Source organism: Dreissena polymorpha, chromosome 6 (genome assembly GCF_020536995.1).
Source record: "Dreissena polymorpha isolate Duluth1 chromosome 6, UMN_Dpol_1.0, whole genome shotgun sequence".
Lineage (NCBI taxonomy): Eukaryota > Metazoa > Mollusca > Bivalvia > Myida > Dreissenidae > Dreissena > Dreissena polymorpha.
This window is the reverse complement of record NC_068360.1, coordinates 103,557,165-103,582,417: the sequence shown is the minus strand read 5'-3', so window position 1 is coordinate 103,582,417 and position 25,253 is coordinate 103,557,165. Positions and strand designations below refer to the sequence as shown.

Here is a 25,253-nt window from a genome sequence, read left to right as displayed (position 1 = left end):
AATGCGTATAATCCCCTATCCTCACCAGTTAAAAAGTATCAGCCGGGTTATCCGCGTGTCAGTAAATGATACTATATACTAATAGGAAGTATAAATAGCAAGTATTACGACCATGACCTATATATCTAATCAAAGCGCTTATTAAACTAGTACCGAAAGTGGCTCAAGACAAAATTTGTAATCGAGAAAAAATATCGATTCGTTCAGATTAAATGCAGTGTTTGTGAAACTCGATATGTGGTAACGGAGCAATTTTAATACAGTATTAATCAATAATGCAGAAATGTTCACATTTAGTAAGTGCAATAAAAGGTTGTAATTTTACAAAGCGGCATGTAGTGTGTGTGTGTGTGCACAAGTTAAATTCCATTCTACATTTCGCTTGGTTTTATTTGAAAACGAACACAATGTTTGCGTGGTTTCGGGCCTTGTTTGCTTATGGGTTTGTATGAGAGGCCCGTGTCTGTCGCCCGTCTAAAATATATTTTTAGAAAGACCAACTTTAGATATGAAATTAAACATGAATCGTGTTAGGGTGATCTTCTTCAATACTTTTTATTAAATTAGCACAGCACTGGTTAACTTAAGCACACTGGTAAAAATGATTGTCATATTTTAAGATAAAACTGTATAAATGGGTCCGTTGCAAATTTACGTTAACACGTCTTTAAATAACTTGCGAGCCGGAATACATTGAGAATCATCTTTATTTTCCCGAACCACGAGCGAAACCGAATAAGATTTAACAAATTTGATGTAATGGTTGTTGAATACCACATATATCATTTTGGAATGAGCACATTTATACTAGAAAAAGCTGATGTCGCATTAATTAAAAGGAATTAGAAACTTTGCTACCAGACCATACATACAGTAACGAATAAACAAGCTGAAAACACAAAGCATTACTTTGCGATGACAACCGCAACCATTGGATAATTTCGACTTACCTGAAAGGTTGTCACAATTCCATTTATTTCCATCACAATTCACTATCCAGTAACACCGTTACACATCCAACTACAAGAATGTAAACGAATTAAATTACTACACGTGACTTTTTCTGAATTCACATCGGGAAAACAAAACTTGAAATACAACAAGCGATCATACCTGTTTAAGCTTTCATAAACAGTGAGATACGCTATTTGTGTGGGATCCCATATAGTTACCTCTCAAGGTAAGCAGGACAGATATGAAAACCCGAAACCGAAAGTGGACTGTGGAAAGGCCATTAATGAGAACATGTTGTGTGTATTCAATCTAGAACAACCTATTTTGTGGGATCCCAATTATTTGCCTCGTATGGTAATATATACATGCTGTGTGTACTTAATGTTTACAAACTTATTGTTGTTATAAGTTGGTTTAACGATGCAACAAATTATAGTTCGCCAACAAAGGTCTGAACTCATTTAGCATAATTTACCCCAATAATCTCAAATACTTCTGCAATAATTTAATCGGTTATAATTTGAAGTGTCGTGTGAAAAGACTCCTTTGTTATATTTTTGACTCGTGAATTTGAACATAATAACCGGCGTCATTTATGCCTCCTGATTTGAATTTAAATTCGACGCTATTTGAAACAAAGTTGTTTTTATAGCCCGATACTTCAAACGCGCCCATGATCCATGCATTTATTTTTGACAAGTCAATACATAACATTTAGTTTCTTATTTTTTAAATATTGTTATAGCCGCTTCTTGAAAAAAAACATCGCCGGATATTGAACATCAGTACTGATATGGTACATGTAAGGAAGATGTAAATGGAATGCGCGACTTACAAATATACAAAAATTATTATACGTGAAAAATGTTGCTTGGACCAAAACTTCGAATGATAAAATAAAGCCCAATAAGAACAGATAGATATTCGTACTTAATGGTTATTAGAATTAACGATGTTCAAAAAGAGAAGATCAAATCTATTTATTACCTGTAGGTAAAAGCATGATATTCATATCGCATTAACTAAACATAACATGGAAACCTGAGTTCCGAAAGACATTACAACAGTGTTGTCGATGTAATGTGTATTATAGAAACACACGGTAATTGCACACTAATTGTAAGTTGAAGGTGTATGATTGTTTGTAGCAAAGCAGGCAGCACACCGCATATGTATCGAAAACATTTACACAATCATATACATGTATTAGTGAGAAATTAATTATTTCCGCGAAACTTCAATGTTGCAAAATTGGTAAAAACATTCACATTTTGACATAACCAACAATACGATGGCAACGCAATCAAATATCGTGATTATTAGAAAGAAAAAATATCATGTTTTTAAAGGGATCTTTTCACGCTTTGGTAAATTGACAAAATTGAAAAAAGTTGTTTCAGATTCGTAAGTTTTTGTTTTAGTTATGATATTTGTGAGGAAACAGTAATACTGAACATTAACCATGCTCTAATATAGCCATTATATGCATCTTTTGACGATTTTAAAACCTAAAAATTATAAAGCGTTGCAACGCGAAACGATTGAATAATTTGGAGGGTTCTGTTTTTGTCGTTAAATTTTGTGAAACTACGAAGATTGCTTATATAAGGTATAAAATACGTCAAATATGTGTACTCGGCGGAATAGCTCAGTAGGCTAAAGCGTTTTTACTTCAGGACTCTAGCAGGACTCCAGGGGTCACTGGTTCGAAACCTGCTCCGGGCAATGTTCTTTTCCCTTTTTAATTTTTTTTTCTTGAATTTTTACTGGAGCTTTTACGATCCAATGTTTACATGTATCAATATAAAGCATTTAATGAATAAGTTTAAAAAATGCCCAAATCTGTGAAAAGGCCCCTTTAAGGCGATTCCCTTTAGTTATTCCGACACTTTTTGTTTGTTTATGTGTTTTTGGCAACGTAATATGATATATATATATCAAAATAGTAGTAAAATATTCATATAAATATGTGTTTCATGCGATGCCATTCACTCTTGCCATGGCATGCAGAGCATACAATCCTCGTTTATAAATATCGTTATTGTTAATTAATATCACTAACATTTAAACTGTTTTTCGACAAAAAGAGAGGACATTTTTCTCATATGTCCTACATTGTCCTGACTTTATTTACATCATGACATCATGAGCACCTAAGCGTTGTAATTTTAAATTCGTTTTTGATCATTGTGATGCTCTTTTTGTCTAAATTAGAGTACCTATTCTATAACTATTTTTTTTGTTTTGTTTAATCTGATTTGTTTTCAACAAAATGATGAATGTATAGTTGATTCAGAGTAATATTACAAACCTGAACACACTTACTGATATACACGCTTACTAACCTGATATAGAAAGTTACATCAGGCTTCCATTTATCAGGTAAAAATCAATGAGAAAGTAAGATACAATGTGGAAAAGTAGAGCATAATTGTAAATATACGTTTGGCTACAGCATTATTTCCTATGTAACTTTAACGACATGTCTTTGCCATTACTATGTTCAACTAATATGGCAACACAATACGTGTAGATCAAACATGACATTGTTAACAGATATATACAGATCCGTATTGCAAACTCATACTTGTTTGAGAATGTTGTTTGTACATGTACATAACGTGTATAGCATTTGAATTAACATCCTTTAAATATATGTGAGCAGTAAAACTCCATAAACAATATCAGGCAATATAGTAATGTTTAAAGCAATTCTTTTATTAATGGCAAGTGAAATATTCATCTCGATTCGCCATTACACATTAAACATCTTATTAAAGTTCCAGCCAACGCCCTGTAACGATCAATGCACATAATTTAGTCCATAAATATTCCCACTTGTAAATACTTTCAACATCATAGCATCGCGTTTCGAGTTTTACAAAAAATACATAGGACAATATGCATTTAATTTAATAGCAATTTAATAACTTAGGGGTACAATAATCCCCAGAGCAACTTAATAACAACATTTTGAGGCAAGATGCCATTAAGTACATACGCGTATAAACTAAATACGTGTTCGTAAACAAAGCACTAAAACCTAGCATAATTAAGAAAACATTCATATCATTTGTTATTCGTTTTAAAAAGAAACCGTAGATCAATGTGTAAAATGCCTGATAACATGTATATATCTTGTGTTTATATGCATACTACTCAAAACAAGTGTTTACTTAATTTGATATAGACCGCAGACCGACGCTTGCAATGTATTTTATGCTGTTTTCTATTTACATACTCAGTATGGTAATTTCAGTTTAATTGTTTCGTGCTGCTTTGGTATTTTCTGGACGTAAAGACATTTATGGTTGCAACTTTATTGGCAAGCATGTTCCTGAACAATTAACTTAAGCACACGTCATGTCTTTGCATATCTACATGCACATGGCCAAACATGTACGAACATGTAAGAGTTTCTTTTTTTTTCTATGCATCGGTTTAAAAAAATGCTACAAAACGTCGAATCACACCTACTTTAAATATTTACTGCGTCGAATTGATAACCGTTGGTTTTCAGCAGTACAAGTGTGTATTTTATAACTTCCGCATTCAAGTTATTTACATATTTCAACTCTTCGAGTTGTCTTCAGATAACCTTATATACTTCCTTATTAAGCAATGGCGTATTGGTGTGACCAGTTGTGCATAATTGGAGTTATAATATACCATACAGGTAACATATGTGCAATTATTGACAGAAAATGATTTCGGAAAACATCGATTTTTATAATAATGGAATTATTTGCTAGTTTAGATTACTGTTACCATCAAGAGCTAATGACATTAGCCGATTGTACAAAACAAAACGTTACAAAGCTAATTACACTTGTCAAACTACTATTAATATTTTTAGAATTAAAAAAAATACCGCTTATAGTCATATTTTGTAATTGTATTTTTAGGCAATACCTTACAACAGCAAGTTACCTTAAGTCCTTCGCCCGTGGCAACCGTTGTTGAAGGAGAGAATCTGACACTAGTGTGTTCAAGTTCAACGAATGTTTCTGGAATTGTGTCTCGAGTTGTATGGGGTGAAAACAACGTTATTTTGTGCACAATATCAATGATGACATGTTCTTGCCTTGAAGCCGATACATCAGAACAGTATCATGCCATATGCAGTTTAAATTATGTCTCTTTTACTGTAAAGCATTTCAACCGCAGCAGGAATACTAGTTTGTGGAAATGTACCATGAGGATTGACTCGACATTTGTAGAAAGTGGAACAACGCAGGTTTTAGTTAAAGGTAAAGTAAGACCCTACTGTGTTTTATTTACAAACTTTTAACTGTATTATACGGGTTACCGTTCATAGTAATCTATGGTTTGTCCATTTGGAACCAACTTTTATTGATGTGCTTAAAATGACTTCTAATTGATTTGGGAATTGCAATGTAGTTTACGCTATCAGAGTGAAACATTTAACAACATAATTGAAGCAACTGGCACGATACAAATAAGTCATTTTAATCAATAAATATCTGTTGAGATGTCTGTTTCTTATATGAAAAAAATACATTACATTGTTTGTCCGTTTTTGTTTAATGAATATTTGTTAATATATTGATAACGGCTTGAACGATATTAAAATCTAAACATTATTTGCGTGTCAATACACATCTACTTTTGACGAAAAAACATAAACGTTGATATTAATACTAGAATAAGCGAAAAACAGGCTTGATTGTAACTGTCAAACTGTCTGTCCGCATGGAGCACGGTTTATTCCCTATATAAACTTAAAATAGCTTCATTTGTGTGAGAGTGGGGTACGAGATAAAAAATTAAATATTTTGTCTTTTTGTCGTATTTCTTTTTCTATCCAATAAAATAAACAGGTGTTCATTAAGTTGTTCGTACCGGATATTATGCATTTGATATAAGAATTTGTAATAAATCTAGATTTTGCTCCTATTTTGACATTTTGATAATACCAAACTAAAATCTAACCATAGGTATATGAACGCGTTTATGAATTAATTATGCATACATGGTTATCAATAGAACAGCATAGGTTCCGACATTTATTCTTTAATTCGATCCCAATCAATCATTCGCGTCTTGTGTCGCATGGAATAGATGTTATTTATGAAAAGTGAACACCTTTTTCACTGGGTACATTAACACTACTTTCTTTGTTTGATGGTATTCAAATCATGTGTATTGAAGAGTTTAACATGAAAAAAAAGACTTTTCATAAATACTATTTTCCAAATAAATATAGTTTTTAAAATTCGCAAAAATATCGTTGTTGTTTCTATTTGATCGTTTTAATAAAAAATAAATCCATAATGCTGTCAACAGCACGGCAACGCTTTTAACATCGACATATTATAGATAGCATGACAAGATAGTATTATGTGGTAAAACAAATCTGGAATATTTAAAAAACCAATTGTTCGCGTTCAAGTGGTAAACTATTTAAATAAGTGTCCATTCGTAACTATCACGTATACAAATAGAAAATATTGACACTCAAGAAAATATATCACGAACAATTATTATTAGACAATTAAAGTAATACTTAAAGCGGTGAACAACCAGTTGTGTTTTGTTCACTGAGCAAAGACGGATAAATGAACATCGTTGATAATGCACAATGTAATAGTGCATATTTGTTGTGTTTAAGTACCAAAGGTAGCATCAGATTATTAAGTAAAATATTTACAGTTGGTATCACCGGTATCTCATTGCTACCAGTATCAACGGTCAATATCATAGCTGACACCATAGGGACACTCGTGTGTAGGACTTCTGGCGGGCTTCCTGCCGCCAAAGTAACCTGGTTCAAGGAAGCTTCAACTGGACGTGTTAATATAACATCATTTTCTACTAGTGCGGCCTCAATGCAGGACGAGCTTATTGTTGTAACCAGTACAATAACATTGCGGCCATCAAAGAACGATAACTCTATTAGGATCTACTGTAATGCCAGTAACATTGGAGCACTTTACATATCACAGACGTCCATCATCAATGTGTTGTGTAAGTCATTAAAAATTATTAAGACATTAACAGAACGCATTTTGGCATGCAAATTATATATGTATGTTTAAACTTCAGAGCGTTCATCACTGTTTGTATTTTTACAGATAGCCCCGATACCCCGATATGTACATACCGGGAATCAGTAGTTACAAGCGTTGTACATGTAACAAGAGCTAGTACTCTGAACATCACCTGCACGAGCACCGGTAACCCTCCTGATATCACATACATATGGACCTTACCAGACACAAGCACTCGCAACGGTTTTATTTTCAGTGTCGTAAATATTCAACCCTATCAGAATGGGCAGTACAGAGTGAGTGTTTCGAACAACATGACACCGACAATTGGAACAGCTGTGATAGGAACGAACAGTGTCACGATGATGGTAATTGTTGTGTGTAAGTAATATTTTATGCAAATAAAACATCATACTATTTGTATTCTTTGTGTTTGTTCTGTCGGGTATATTTGTCGTTCTTACAATATACATTGTAATAATTAGGCGGTTTATTATACCTGAGTCCCCAGACTTATTAACTTATTGCCTTAGTAACTTCCGGACCATGGATCTACTTGATTGTCATAGTTTATACATCCATACATATACTTGTTATTCCAGATCCACCGTTATCGCCTACACTGAAGATCGGTAATATAACCGTATCCGGTACAATTAGGATAATCGCTGGCCAATCCGTAACAATAAGTTGTTCCAGTCAAAGTAATCCTCCGCCGGACTTATACTATTGGGCCCCTGGCGGTACTAGAAACATCACCGATCTAGAATTAAGAAACGTTCAGCCATCGGACTACGATGGCGTTTATACATGCACTGTTCAAAACCGCTTGTCGCCGACTGGAGATAAACCTTTTACAGGAATGTCGAGTTCCAGTGTGAACCTAGAAGTCCTTTGTAAGTAAATAAAATAAAGCAAATTGCATGCTTTTGTTTTGTGTATTTATCGATACAGATAAACGATTATATACAGTTGAAAATATTAATAATTAAAAAGTGTAACTTTAAGTTATATTTTTATACGTTTTAAATGATAAACAAACGCTATATTTACATAAATGCGTACGTATATTTGTCACATAAACAGTACGAATTATCGAGTAATCGTTGTGAAACAGATCCTCCAGCCAATCCAAAAATACATATTGACAATACGCACGGTATCGAAGTTCTCGGGAAAAAGTTAGGCATTGTTTACGGTGCAAATATTACGCTCGTCTGTCAGGCCGACTCCAACCCATCCCCAACATACTCCTGGCCCAATCAACTATGGACAGGAATAGTCAAACAAAATATCACAATTACTTGCAACGTGTCCAACATCATGAACCCCACAGTACATGCACGGGTGTCAGGATATATTGTCGCAACTATAACATTGTATGTGATATGTAAGTACACAAATTTATGATAGTAAACAATCCATAATCATCATTCATCTTTGCGTATATAAATTTTGAAGCCCGAACTAAAGTATGGTATACACAAAGTGTCAAGTAACAGCGGGTATCTCTTTCAGCTCTTATTGTGTATGACCGCAGTTATATATATAGGCTTTTGACCAACATAAACTATAAATCTATACTCGAATTTTCCATATCAAATTGTATGGTTGTTTACGCTTATATTGATTCATTCATTTGTGAATATTAAATCAAAGTTGTGTGTTTTGGTATGCAGTTAAAATATACGAATTGTGATTGTTGTTTACCGCAAATATGTAAACAATAGTAAAATGACTTTATATCGTGCGCTGTTTAAATTAAACAAATACTTTATGTAGAGGTAATATGTTTAAACTAGAACTTAGTACAATAAACTCCAACATGTTTGCTTGTATGCGTTGTGTTTATTTATTTGGTATAATTATAATAGAATTAAAAACTTTTTAATTAGTGCGGTATTACATCGGAAATAGCTAAGATCATTACTGACCTTATCGTATTACAGCGACCAAAAAGCCTTAAACTAAGTTCTGTTCTAAGATATTGGCTTACTGATCAGTAACTATTATACGAGATGGAACTCTGTACTACTTCTTGATAGTATTGTGTAGTCTCGTTTGTTTCTGACATAATTAGCACCGGTTTACCTCAGCATATTTGGTCAATATAATACACATACAAACTATACATGACAATTCATTAAATGGTGTTTCCCATATGCTTGCACATAACGATTCTTAATCCGCAGATGAACCTGAACAACCAACTTTATTCTATGTCATAAATGAAACGATATCCGAAACAAGCGCCACGGTAACATGGCTTCCACAGTTCAATGGCGGTATTCGACAGTTATTTCAACTCCAATATCGTGCATCCTCAATTGACTCGTGGACCATTCATTTTTTCAACGATACTTCCTCGAATATATTGAAGCCAATGTATGCGGCTATAAACAATCTTCAAAGTGCAATGGAGTATCATGTGGAGCTATTCGCCATTAATGCGAATGGTCAGTCCAAGCCTCTAAGTGATACATTCAAAACACTGACAAAAACGAAGAACGGTATGTATCTTGTATTTACACGTGTAACCGATAATGCATATAGTACATAACCTAAATGCATTGTAAATAATAAAGAGCCCTATAATGCATTGAAAACAATTCAGAGATTTAATTGAATTTCATAATGCATACTGTTTGATAGAAAGTAGTGTATGGCATGTTTTAGCGACTGTTTGCAAACAGATGTATTGTGGACTACTCAGCACACATTAGAAATTGATGCCATCAATTAACATGTTATTAAAGGGCGATCAATTTTTCAGATGGTGTAAAGTCGGAAGCAATAACAGGTTCATCGACAGGAGCAATTGTCGGGGGACTCGTGGCAGGGTGTATTCTTACATTTCTAATCGCAACAATCCTTTATCTAAGGAGAAAATATGCACTAAGATGGCCATTAGTACCAAAAGGTAAAGTATAAACAATTCTCTTAAAATAAAAACCAATCGCAGTGATGTTTTATGTCATAATTTATGCCTTCGTGTCATTTTTTGACATGCGTTGTTTTGCACATCATGGGCCTTGTTTGGATGCAAACTTCTCGAGTTTACCATTCCTATGCAGTCTGTAAAGTGCCATTTATATATTTGAACACAAAAATAGTACTGATATGTTCCGATTTTACATGAAATTAATATATGGACATATAAGAAACAGTTATTTCAATATATAAGTGTTATACTTCTCGCATGTATTTGTTTTAAGTATAAAATGTTATGCAATTTTGAAATAGTAACAAGCGGTAAACTTATGCCTACATAATTTGTTTCAGAAAACAAAAACGCCAATACCACTGAAACACGGTAAAGTAATAAAATATAAAAATACTATATACTGAAGTAGCTTTTTCCATATAGTCGTATGATCCTTCACAGAAATGAAAGTACATTATATTTTTTCATTATATATCTTTCTTATTTTGGAATACATGTCCCTTTCGGGTATTTTATACGAATTTATTAATATTTTAAATTAAGGCCAGATGCACCAACTCGGGATACTGAAACATACTCATCCATTCAGCAAGAAATAGACGACATCGGTCACCGTTATAGCATGCCTGTACCAGTACCCGAGCAGCAAGCTAAAAGCATCAATCAATACGACGAAACGTTACATTTTCAAAAGAGTTCTAAGTATGCGAACATGGTTGTTGGTGAAGGGAACATACACATAGGTAGCATATTTGCAATATTATGCATTTTCTTATAATGAAATATCACGAGTAAATAAACACTCTTACACTGTAACGGTCAGGATTGCAGAAGCTGTGATACATCGATCATGTACACATCACCCGATATCGTACGACTACAAGCGTAAATTACTGAGGCCCGTAAGTCTTACTTTACAGAAAAACATAACAATTTACAAAAATATGAAGATCGAAGTTTCTTCAAACTAAACGTATTTAATCGTGTTTTGGCTTATCTTCTGCCACACTGAATAATGTGGCTTACAAACACTTGCTTAAACCCCCTATTATAACCACCAAACAGAAAATTCTGAAAACTTACATAACATGATAAATGTAAAGTTCTATACAAATGAGGCCCGATAATTAACATTAAATAACAAAGAAATGGGTTATATCGTTACAATCTTCTATCTCAATACAAACGGAAACATTGAGTGTATACCATAACTAAACCACAAGGACTAATACTTCATATGTTGCACGTTTTATTTTAAACACCATCACAGTATACACATTAATATTATGTATCAATATATAGTGACAATTTAAGTTAATTAACTGTACTAGTGTAGTGCTGTTTACAGTATTCTGACTTTTATTGGCCAACTTTAACAAAATACCTCGTACTTGATGTTTCACTTTGGTTGCATTTTTTATTTATTTTCTATTTCGTTGTAGACCAACCTTTTCGAAACTCGTCTGATGAGAAGTAAGTAATGTTATGTAACAAACACGTTTGCAGATATTTGCTCTCCTTACATATAAATGATGAAATGATCCCACATTTAACCTAGTCAATAACAGTTTATAAAAGGTGCTAAACAGTTTAAATAACGCATTCACACGAGAGCGTTTATTCCCACTGAATGTTTTTTTGTCGACGTGTTGCAGTTCTTATGGAAATATAATGAACGAAACAGTTAGCAGTGGTATCCAGTCTGGAGAAGAATATGAAATGATTCAACCCACCTCTCATTAATAGTTTCCGAACTGTCAGTGATTGATAATATATTCGTGGCTAACAAAACAAAAAAGGTAGGTTTAGCTGTATATAAAGCATCAACATACTGCATATCAATGGCGTTTGGGCATTTGGTGGCAGTGAAAACTGAAATGAAGCGCTTGTCTTAAGATAGACAGTGTAAATGCTTAATAAAAGTCGATGAATAATTGTATATATGTATTAAATTTTCTTAAACTATAACGTGACTTTTAAAACTGAATGTTCGTTATATTATAATATATATTTTTAACGCTTCCTTTACAAACGCTTTGCTGTGTTACATTGCATTAACATTCATAGAACTACTATCATACAAAAAAATTAGTTTAGTCTCTATTGTGTAATCTCGTGTATTTATGGAGTTGTAAAATATGCCTTTACCCTGGATGAAGAACTTACATTTAAATGCATAGCGTTACCTGCATTTGTCGGCGTTGAATTCACGTAGAATGGTTGCATATCTGCAATTTATTAACTTAACTTTCAGTTGCTGTTAATATACAAAAACTTTACAAGTGGGTACGAAATGTCTTATCGAAAATTTTCCTGTTGAAACCATATACTTAAATTTGTTTGTTTTGTTATATACTTATTAACTTCATAGCCCGTTTCATAAACAGGTTTTTACCGAATGCATTGACTTTTTCCTCCGTTGTATTAACAATGCCTGGACTTAACAATTGTCAAAATGTTCCTGTCATGTGCATGGTATTTGTTTATTCGAATTAAAACATGTACAGCCCTCGAAGTGTGTTAATACTTTAAATACACGATAAAACATAACTTGTGATATTAACAAGCATGACGAAGTTCAAATTCTTTGGTTACATGAGGTTTATAGAACTAAACAATAACTGATGGACACTTTGGTTTTACTGAGATAATTTTCTGCTGTATGCAAAATGGACAAAAGTTCTTTTAGAACGTGATCCAAAATGGATGGGGTAGCAAGTAAGTTGCATTATAACAACATCCTGTCGTATATGACCATCCGGCTACAGGTCTTCTATGGGGACTGCTAATTTAAGTATTAAAATAGATTTAACATGTATCTTAACCTTGTAATAAAACTGTAAAATATGAATTGCTATGACATTTAGTATACTCATTATCAACGCCTTTTTTTACACGAAATAGCAATCAGATTTAGACTCTAAATGGCAATGTTGTGTTCAAAAATGAGCTGACAGCTTTCAACTTTAAGCAAAGGCGGAATCGCAATTGGCTTACTTTACACTGGACAACATTCTACCATTAGCGTTCTAGAACATTTCATAACAAGAGGCTGTTAACCCATTTATGCCTAGTGTCTAGAAAAAGGCCTTGGCAAACATCGTAGACCCAGATGAGACGCCGCATGATGCGTCGTGTCATCAGGGTCTGCGCTGTTTGCTTTAAGGAATTTCTGTAAGAAATATTCTAAATATAGAAATAAATATACTAGACATCCCTAATTTTGGAAATAAAGTGATCCAATTTAGAAGAATGGGAGAGTCCACTAGGCATAAATTTTATGGTTTATGTTTCTTCGGGTGAGTGGGGCATTCACGAAACGACCCTCGGAATCCCAGCCTCTCTCTGTTCCACTACAGAAACTTAACAGCAGTACAATCAAATACAAAAGTTGCAATGTGTTATAATACGGATTCGAATCTTTTCATCTTGTAAAAAATATAATAGACGTGCCCAATGCACAATCGAGACTTTGTCATTCATGAAACCTCAAATAAGAAAATATAATGTTCTGACAAATCGAATTTAAAATAAACATGTGAATTTATAGCATGCCGTTATTTTCAGCAGCGCATGCCGATGAATTTGTGACAAGCTCAAAATTCGAGCTATGAATTAAACAAAACATATTGAGAGCCATAACAGAACATGCATTATTTAAGGAAATTGTTAACAGGACGATGACTTTGGACATAAAGGAAAAGATTAACTATTTGTTCTCATACAAATAGTCATTAATTATTAACATTAGGGGTCTGTGTTCAAGCCATATTCAATTTTGTTAAAAGCAGCACGTGTTAACATAAACGAAACATTCATAAATATGTAACAACAAAGGCTTCACGAAATTTGGATAGTTCGTAAACAGCTGCGTAAATAGAATCCTTTTGGGTAATCGTTAACTTTCCAAATCAAACGAAACATACATGTAATCTGTTTAAACAATACATGATACCATCCATCGTGTTTACATAATGGCCTAAATTAGCATTAATCAAACCGAAAGAAATGTTTAACCGGTATTCTACGTAGTGTTTCAAGTAAAGTTGCTGAAAATGATTGATCGAATGTGTATAAAATTTCCGTTCTGATATAAAATATGTCAGGGCTTTTTTGGTGAAATTTTTCGAGCTCCTGTTACATAATGGGATTATATTGGAGTGGAGGGGCACAGTCCAGGGTCGAATGCAGGGTATGCAGGTAATTCAGAAGATTGTACTCGTCATTTTCAATACTATAACAACATTCATGGCCGGTCAATACTTTAACATAGGAACCTGCATACAACAAAAGCCCTTACAATATGCCAAACCATTTACCCTTATCTGTTGGCAGATCTATAAAATCTTGGATAACCTTTCTGTGACCTTCAAGTCTTAAATCTGTTTAAACGGTTCCCCATAATGAGATAGATGTATATAAAAAATGATGAAAGCACACTTGAAAAGTTCCTCAAAGATAACAAGCGGAAGAGTTTCGTCTGAAGTATACACTACAAAGGTAAACCGGTTTTTTATTGAATGGGGCCGTGTTGTCGCGACATTAGTCATTTATCAACACACGGAATTCTGAGCCAGAGATTATTTGAACGTATTAACGCTCGACAACTGACAAGACACCGTCTGTTCCCCTATACCTTACGAAGTGTCACACTCTTTAATGAGGAACTCTTCACTATAGAAGTATTACAATATTTACCCAGGTTCAAACTTGTTATACCAAATGCTCCGCGTTTGCAATCGATAACGCCTTAGTAGCTTTTCGTAATTTATACAACCCGATTTCTAACATTTCAGCATGTGGTCGGCAGCAGTTCGGCTTTTCATCACCATGTTCTCATTTATGAGCCTCTTTTCAGTATAATCTGTAATTATTCATGATAGCATTCTGGAATCGGCGGCATCATTTCGCGTTCCATTTATCTCATGTGTGCCATATTCTGTAAAGTCATGATTTCAAATATATGAATTAAATGATGTCACAAAAGCAACTAGAAAACGACATTAAATATTGTACATCTATGTTCATTCATGCTCTTCTGATAGTGCTGGGCACTCCTTAAGATGATTTCGAGATCGATTTACAAGCGCTGAACGAGGTGTGATACAGGGTGACCATTATCGAACTGTATTTGATAAATAAAAAAACGTGTTTTATCCTTACTTTTGAAAAAAAAACTTCTGACTATTTTTTACAATTAACCAAAGGTCAACCAATATATAAAATAGTTTATCAAGGTATAAAAAATTGACATGCCTACAACTTCTAACAATTGAGAGCATTTTACTTTGATATAAAAATTGTCATGAAATACAATGGTATTGACCTTCTCGTACATATGCGTTTTGTGTATTAATTCCATATTTATTGATTCACTAAAAGTGTTGCCTAATTTGAAGAAATCCTCATACCATCAAGCCTACTATTAGGCCTTCACAGCCCAGGTAAGCCAACCATTTATTTGGAAAAGTTTGTAAATGGACTTATACCGCCGGATTAAAATGGATTTTACGAAACCACATCCGGAGAGAGCAATGAGCCGATTCTAAAACCAGAATTGACGGGGAATTCACGCATAGGAGACTGCAATGACGTGTTCCTGTTGGGAAAGTGTCACTGAAATATATTTGTACAGCTTGGGAAAACGCAAATTGCATTGTCTGTATATCGTGACTAATCGACTGCATTGAAGTCCATAAATATAAACATTATTCACACACAAAACACATACTACTACACAATAACAAAATAAAATTAACCCCAGACAGTTCGTGCAAGGTGCTGCAGCTTTGACTTTGGACATGGATGCAAGATCGTTCTTGCAACACTCCGCCGTCTGTCTGATTTTAACGTAATTAAACAAAAAGTCGGAATACCTTCTCAAGGCTGTAATCTCCGGACAAAAACGTCAATGGTTGATTCCGCATAATCGATATTTATCTTTAAGTGGGACCTTATTAATTGATCAATTGAATTGTTCTTGCACGCGATGATCCGTTTATGTGTCATGTCTAATAATGTTCCAGAAAAGTTAAAAAAACCCGATTAATCAGATGCATGTATTTGTAAAGTATTCCGTATTAATCATCTTGCGAGGAGACATATAAATTTAATAGGTGATTTTTTTTGGAATTTGTCTAATGTAAGCTAATCTAACAGCACATTATTCATTTGCAAATACCTGTTTAATATATGCCTCAAACTCGCACAAATAACAAGCGGTAAGAATTTCTTAATGGACACATTTACATTAAACTTACGTGTAAAACAATGATTCACAGTGTTAAAAATACACTGCATGTAAGAACATTTCATGTTGAGATTTGTTTTATCACAACGGATCTTTAGGTAAAACAAAGCCTTCAACAAAATGACGTGTTCGTATTGTAATGGCGTGATTACCGCATTGTTCAAAATATCGATTGTTAGCCAATATTTGTTACAAATGAATCGTCAAATTGATTGTCATTATAGTTTAAAACACTCATTCATATTTTAAAAGATTGGGATTCCGCATATGTCTTTAGAAACACACGTTACCTGCAACATTGTTTTAATGTTTTTCTGTTTAAAAGAATGAATGCCATACAGGTAAAATTTTAAACATGTATACATGTTAAAACAAAAGAACTATAATTTTTGTTTCGAAAATATTTAAGGTATGTTTTCTGATTGTTGATTTTGAATTCTCGTTGAACAAGAACATTCAACTGATAATATTAATTGAAAGGCGTAAATACAACCTAATACTATAACAAACAAAACCATCAATATATTATTTGACTTTCACATGTTCATTTGTTTTATATTGAAAGTATTCCATTCTTAGGAGCTTCACAAATCAAATATAAGAATTTACTCTCATTTTCATGGGTATTGTAAAGCACTATAATGATTAAAACATTTCAGCATGTGTAATCTTGGTTTTACAAAAATGCTCTCGTCACATTATGTTACATGTACCAAAAACAAGGAAAGCATTTAGTTTAGTTATACAAAGAAAACATCCTTGTTTTTTATTACCCATAATGATACGGATACAAATCTCGACATTGGTAAAATATGAACAGTCCAGTAGAGTACAATCCTGAAGCTGATTCATACATACAATAGTTACAAATCACCAGGTACTTCCTAAGTATGTCGTGTATTTGTATGAGTAACCCCAAAATTCACCTGAATTTTTCAGATTCAGTCATATATAGATTAAAAAGCTTTGTTCAACGTGATAAAGCATTTTAGACTTTCTCAAACAATTGTATGTGACCTTGGTAAATGTTGATCAACTGATACGGCAATCCGAAAGAAGCTTTAAATGAAATAAGTGAATATAAAACGATGTATGAAACCGAAAGTGGAAATCCATGGTATAAGATGAGATCACATGTAAATTACAAACAGAGCCAACTGATCATGCAATTTTGGAATACCCATTTGACAACTTATCAACATTTTTTTAAAAGGCAATGATTATTGTACTGGTAAACCTGTGAATTACACAGATCTAACAGTAAAATTGTTTGAATAAACCTTTTTATGTATCGATCCTTTCTTTAAAATAGTAGGGAAACTAATACTTATCAGAGCTAGAAAAAGGTAATTAACATCTAAAACAAATGACAGCATTTAAATTACGTGCTTTGAAAAGCATAAAGAGGTTTAAACTAAGAGGTACTTATTCTGCAACAAGGAATTCGGTTAATGTAAAAGCGTACGGAATCTAATAATTTCAGTGTTTACCATCTTAAAAGTCTTGATTTCAACGTTAATTTTAAAAACAATTTTCTTGGATTTCAAAAACAAGCTTTTATTTTATGTGTGATAGTAATAATGAAATACATGTGAAGTGACTCAAATGCGGGTAAACCTGCCTTTAGTAAATAGATGAAAAACGCAACTTACTCTCAGGGGAAATTAAAGTGAAATCCTGTTGTGTCATTCCGTTTATATACCATACAATACCATATTCTTTATTGCATAAAACATATACATTGTTTATAGCAAACAATATAGAGAACAAATATACAGTGGTTTCGACATACAATGAACAACAATGGTCAACAAGAGCATAGTTAGTACATGTAAAATCAATGATGTGTAGAATGATACTAACAATTGTCATATTTTTTTCATCACTCTGCTGTGTTATTTTTTCATCAGTCTGCTGTGTTCTGATCTTATTTGCAAAGAATATGAATTTTGCTAGATTATTCAGTACAATGTTTGATTCTGAATTTAGAAGTGCGATAAATGTATTTACAGTAGGCCATCGGCAAAAATAAGGTTTAAAGAATTTTTTTCTGAGATCTTTGTATTTTCGGCAAACAAACAAAAAGTACATAGCTCAACCTGGTATTATAAAGGCTATGAAAGTATTCGACATAAATACGTTACACAATGTTGATAATGATATTTATAATCAGCATTCATTATGTGTGAACAATTACTCGAGTTTCCTAGACAACGAGGTGATAAGTTTTACATGTTTACTAGTTATTGATACCTGTAAAGTCCGTTTTGAAAAGTGTAAGTTTGGCTGACATCCTTTTGAAAAAGTACATGAACAAATGAGTTATATTAAATAACATTGTGTAATTAAAATTAACAAAAAGATATTACAAAATATAATGTGAATTAATGATTTGTATTAGCTTAGGGTCTGAAATGTTTCTCTTTATGTAACGGTTATTCCTCGATGCCAACACAATGTTAAATACATTCAGCATGAGAGATATTTGTCACTGTAGTTTTGCACGTTCCCATTTGAAAGTTCAACTGTCCTCAGTGTGAGGTTTACACTGTCCTTACTATGCGCCACTAAGGTATATAACCTTTTTAGTTACAAATTGCTCAGATACCATACTGATGATGACAAATCAAATAAACAAGAGCCTGGACTGCAGCGTTGGTGTTCAAAGTAACATTAAACCTTGCTCATTTTTTCTATAAACAAAATTAGCACCCCATCGTAAAAAGGTAGGCGTAACATACATTAGTACATGTTGCAGTTGTAACACATACGTTATAGTTGATACGATATGTCTTTTGTTAATATTGTTTTCATAATGATATGTAGCACATGGTTTACGGAGAAAAGTCATACAAACTTGTAATAAGTTTAACATTTTTAACAGGCCAATTTGTTCAAAGGTCACACAATTGTTCCTTGTTACCGCTCCTTGACGACATAATTAATAAATGCTAATTATACAAATACGTTGTGATACATATTTGTCATAAATGGTTCCGCATACAAAAATCATATTTACCAAATGTAGTGTAATTTTAACGCTGTTCATGTATAATACCTTCGGAGCCTATCAATTATGATGTTTAAAATCAATTTTCACTTTCAAAGTGTAGGCTATTGTTGAACATAAATCTTATTGCTTAAAACATAAATTTGGCTGAAGCCTTTTGAATAGCCGGCATATTATACAACAACATGGACAAATAACAGTTTTAATAGAAAACAATGCAAACATGCACAAAAAGCTATATTATTTGTATGCATTCTCCAAATTAAAGTTATTTCAGTTTGAGTTCACACTTCTCACTCAGTCTCATTTAGATTTGACATTTTAAGCTCAACCGATATAAAGTGGTTTGGGGGGGTTATTTTGAGCACCCGAGGTCCGTCTTTCGTCACCGTAGCGTAAGCTGAATCAGGTGTGCGGAGTGCATCGTCAGTGTTTAGAACCTTCCCATTCTTGAGGCCACATTTTGCATCCAATTATGATAAAACATAACGAGATTTTGTATCTAGACATAATCTAGACTTACTTCTAATCTGTGTCCCGTATGACACAAGCATTGGTCACAAGGTCAAATTTTAGCAAAACCTTGTTTCCTCTGTATTGGCTACACGTTTTACGCAAACTTGTTAAAACATAGTCAGAATGTTTACTACACAATATGTAGACCGGGTTAGAATTCGGGTCGCGTGTTTTCGAAGTATAGGGTTACAGTTTAAGCTACGAGAACACTTTGCGACCCTTTTAGACGCAACATCTATGACTCAATCTTGATTAAATATGATACAAATGTTTATTTAGTAAATATCTAGAACGAGGTTTAATCTAAGTCACGTGCGTTCAAATACATAGAAACATGTGTTTACCACTCAAGAGGCTTCATTATAGCTGAATCCCTGTGAAACTTTATTAGAATGTTTATACTGACATTATCTACGCCGAACTTTTATCTCGTTTATATGCGTAAGCAAATAGGTCACCAGATCAAATTTAAGAAAAAATCACTGTGATGCCTCTCTAGCGGCTTCATTTATGACACAATATATTTATAACACTGGATCAGAAGTTTAGGTAAATCTTGACGATATATACGACATATTCAAATTAGGCTACGTGCGTTCTAATTCGGGTACCAGATCAAATGTCAGATAGCATTGCCACCACTCAATAAAAAACATTGTCAGAAGGTTAATCTTAAAATTGTTCATACTGAGTTTAAATACTTATTACGTAGATCTGGAACCTTGTCCACAAGTCAACGTTACCAAGCCGAATCTTAGATAAACCTTGTTAAAACAATCGGGTTTTCATGTGTGATTTAATGGTTGAACTTAGCCAAATTTTTATGTTGGCAATACATACACTGTACTTGAATCTGGGCTACTAACATAAACAACGATTAAATCTTCAAAAACAAAGTTACCGATCTAGATGCCATTTGTATCTCAGTCTTAAGGAAACTTGGTAAGTTTTATCTTAACAATGCTTAAGCCAAATTGAATCGGGGTTACTTGCTTAAAAAAATCCACACGGTCAAAAAAAAAGACCACATCTTACCACTCTAGGGGCAAATCTGGTCCAAGTTTGAATGTGGATCAGATGTGTTTAACAAAACTAGGCCCCAACGTTAAATCTGAAAACAAACGTGTTTCAACTTTGGGGCCTTATTTATTACTCAGTCTTGATTGAACTTTTTCATAATAGGTCATATTTTAATCTAGGTCAATTATTGTCAACAACTATATCGACTTTTAGCAATATATGCTCATTAATTCAGGTGAGCGCTTAAAGGCCATCGTTGACCTCTTGTCAATTAGTATTGTGTATTTGTTATTCTGATTATGCCACTTGTTTAAATATATAACATGGTCAATTTTTCAGTTACCTTTAGAAGGAGCAAGTATTTTATTACTTTTGTGAATACGTCAATAGCAAATGTTTTGCATCGCGCGACTTTGAAAAACAAACACAATACGATCTATATATGCGAATATTATACGCTATCGTTATATGAATTGCATTGCATTCTAAGCATACAAATATGTTTCAAAGCTAAGTATTGTAGTAATAATTTAAACACGGCTAGCCTATATGATAATCAAAGCGCTGAAGGCACTGAATCTGTTCGCTGTAGTATAATCTTAGCCGCAACTCAGTTTTCAAAATTATGTTATAGCTTTTTATATCGCAAGTTTGAAATGATCACAACCCATTCAAATTTATAAAGAGTGTGTCTTAAAACACAGGTCGATACGTGTTTTTTTATCCAAATCATTGATACAGCTAATCAGTGTACACAGGCTAATCTTATTTGACATGCATTAAGCCCCGTTTTCCCTGAAAGCAGCCAATACAAGTTTAAATACACTCTATGTACTGTAACAGTGAGAACAGGTAGATGCGGTGATTAAAGCAGACGCTTTTAGCATTGAATTTCATCGTCTGCTAAAGTTTACTGGAGTTATCCAGACAGGCAGTCAAGGGTTACGGTTACTGCCGTAGCTAAGCCCATACTGATTTGCAAATTTGCGTCTGCATTATTTGTGAGCAAAAGCCCTGGCGAAATTGTCAAAAGGACGACAATTGCCTGTACTGGTACGTCTCTACTTATCTATCATTTGCTGTCAATTGATTGCAAATATCGTAATTTTCCTGTTACGTGTTTTAAGTGTTAATGAGGCTTAGCTCATAGGAGCATTGTTGGTTTAATGTCAACGCGGGGAGCTTCAAGTATTGCTAAGCCGTAATTTAAACATCAAATAGGAACATCATTATATATAATTAGATTATTTGGCAGTAACATAAAAATCAATGTTAAAGATATGCCACCTATGTTAATTATAATATAATAATAATCGATTGGATGCATTGATCTATTCATTATTAAAGTGTTATGGTAATCAAAGGTGTTCAATGGTGTCAAGAAACGTATGCGAAAAAACGGGAAATAACTGTCCTTTTGTAAAATATATTATGACTACGTGCAACGTTCGCCTTGTAATAAATACTGTGAATAATGTGTTTATTGCCTACCTTCCGGATACCATAGAATGTACGTGTATAAGTCAAAGTCGTCGGGACATCAACGTAACACAGTTACGCAAAGGAACTTGCACTGAAATGACGCTTGCAATATGAATTCATCAAGTTATTACGTATCTAATGTATATAAATGTTCTTCGTACATTTGACTGGTAGCTCAATTGGTAGTTCGCGGAACACAGACATGTATTTTAAGCAGTATTAAAAGCTTACTGAGTAGATCGAAATGATGGAACTTAAGGATAGGATTTTTGTGCAGCAATACATTAAATAAGACACCGCATGGAGTTGATGTATATCATTACCATGAAGTGTCACTTAACATGGAGTTGATGTATATCATTAACATGAAGTGTCACTTAACTGTGATGCATAATATGGACCACCTAGTATTACCTGTTATCTAAACGTAGTTTAACCTTGAAATGCCGGGTTCGTAATTTATATCTTTTGCTTATCTAAGCACGAATAGACTTCGTGCTGCAACCATACAGTGCACACATGTTTATGTCTAAAGGCTGCTCGCATGATGAGATGACATTTGCAAGATCGACTTAATTTGGTACATACAAACACTCTAAATAGACCGATATAATTTTTTTAAACAATTTACAATTACTCTAAATGTATCAAAGGGTCCAAAGTTGTAAGAACATCCTCATTGAAATGCTATTGGTATATTTTTTTCACAATTTCATTGTAATTACTGGGCTTTGTAACAGGACATTAAGTCATTTTCTGAAAACATTTCAAACGCGTCCTTCTGGTGTCATTGTATTTGCTCAGCCTAGTAATATTATTCAGCCAGAGTTGTGACAATAAACTAGATTGTGGACGAACTTTTGAATCGAATCTTGTATAACGAAATTTTTATCGGACAAATTATCTAAAAACACATGCGGTAGATTTATACGTGTTTAAATAGTGTGTTTACCATTGGGCTGTCAATTGAAGTTTTAAGCATTTAAGGTAAAAAAACGTGTATACAACACGTGGAGTTTTACATATATGCTATATGTTAAAGCTAAATGTATTACTGTAAATCTCGATAAAGTAATAAACAATCGCTATTCAGCGTTTAAATATATTATGGTCCGTTTTTAAAGTGTATCGCATAATCTAGATACCTAATGTACGACACATTGTTATTGTGTTACAGATATTTTTACCTTTTATTTTTATCTTGTTCTGTTTTTCGAACTCGTTTGTATTAACCATTTGTCTGCATAACACAATTGAATCACTATTCGACCGACATGCGCTGTGTTGACATCCGTCCAGTTGTTGTGCAATAACGTCATTCAGAATATAATATAATACATGTCTAACGTAATCAAAGCTTTGTCGAACCACAACACATGTTTTTTATGTGTGTCTCTTCCCAAAGCCTTTATCATATACAAATGAAAGAAAACGTTATTAACCGTACAGTTTGACATGCAAACTGACATTGAAGAAGTTCGATGAAAATAAAATAAAAACCGGTTTGGTATGATGATAACTGTCGACCAATTGGTAAGAAGATCAAGTAGGAACATCATTATATATAATTAGATTATTAAGCAGTAAAATAAAAAAACAGCTTTACAGACATGCCAAATATGTTTATTACAATATATCTTTTCATTATTACAGTAAAATGGTAATCAAAGGTTTTCAATTTATGTTTGAGGTATTATACAAGAAAAAAAACGTATGAGAAAAAAAAGGGAAATGACTGGCCTTATGTAAAATATACTATGACTAAGTATAAAACAAGAATAAAATTATAAAAAAGGAAAAAAGTAACTCTCAAAAGGGCTCGAACCACTGACCCCTGGTGTCCTGGAGTAAAAAGTCTCCCGCCTAAACCACTTGACCATCCACGCTCATGCTTAATGCGGATGTATTGTTTAGCTATATAAGCTATCCGCGTAGTTTTCCAAAATATCGTTTCGCGTCGCACGACGCTTTATCTGTTGGACGGCGCCTTTAAATTTAATTCCGCGCACTTTCCAGTCAACTTATCACCGTATAGCCAGGCATAATGAAAACGAAACACGTCGCTCGCATTCGCATCTTTAATACGTATAGTACTATCAATAAATGTGACCGTGTTAAGATTTTACTACGTCTTCGAGTTTGTGTGTAACACTTCTATTGTATAGGCTTTTCCACCGAGAAGGCGTGAATTAGCTGACAAGTTGAATTTATTTGCTTTGGTTTAGTTTTACAACCAAATAGACGTGGTTATACCGTATTAATTTTTTACACATTCATAGGCAAACCGACAAATTCTTCTTGTTGATATAGGTTAAACCGTCTGCAATTGGGAGGAGTTTAAATACAAAACAGTTTAACCAACAGCTTGTAATCGACATCCACGTTACACGTTGAGGACAAGTAACCTTTGATACCTGTGTGTTGCTGAAATGTTTTGAATCTTTAAAGGCGGTGAAAATTCGAATCCACGTTGTTACATATTCATAAGTAAAGATATTACGATGCTCATTTAAATAAATCGTGAAAAACAACAGGTAATAAAAACAACATGTGTTCGTATAAAAATTTGTTTAAGATTTGAAGGATCAACAACCGACCGATAGCCTTTGTGTTGAATAATTTGTGAAGGAATTATGATATTGTCATCTGTATTTTAAAAGATATCAAAATATTTATAACACAGTTTACAAAATAAAGGTTCTTTACTTTGGCTTTTTAATTGGGTTGCAGACGGAACACATGTATTAAATTTTATTTCTACATCGTTTTAATAAAGCAGTTGCACACGTGTATGCGATGCATCCATATATAACATCACCTTATATTGAGTTCACAGTATTCACAGTATTTAGATAAACAGTCCGGATTAAGACATAATAATGGTAACTTTACATGAAATATTGAACATTAACAAATCCGACATTAGACTGAAAACTTGTGATAAATAAAATACGATCCATAGTGTTTGATGCAAATAAAGAACAACTGCTCCACAATCAGATGTATCTAAACGATCACGTATTTGATGTAAAAGAAACTACACTTTTCAAAACAATTTGGAAAACA

General features: G+C 33.4%; 1 protein-coding gene across 1 annotated transcript; it reads left to right on the top strand.

Moving 5' to 3' along the window:
• The first annotated feature begins 4,484 nt into the window (after positions 1 to 4,484).
• LOC127834656 (neural cell adhesion molecule 1-like) lies at positions 4,485 to 12,413 on the top strand. The gene is made up of 12 exons (XM_052360679.1): positions 4,485 to 4,630; positions 4,860 to 5,204; positions 6,628 to 6,942; positions 7,050 to 7,346; positions 7,568 to 7,861; positions 8,083 to 8,355; positions 9,158 to 9,475; positions 9,739 to 9,885; positions 10,248 to 10,278; positions 10,453 to 10,652; positions 11,352 to 11,382; positions 11,565 to 12,413. The coding sequence occupies exons 1-12, from the start codon at positions 4,576 to 4,578 to the stop codon at positions 11,650 to 11,652; spliced, it is 2,394 nt and encodes a 797-aa protein (XP_052216639.1). The 5' UTR covers positions 4,485 to 4,575; the 3' UTR covers positions 11,653 to 12,413.
• Positions 12,414 to 25,253: the final 12,840 nt, after the last annotated feature.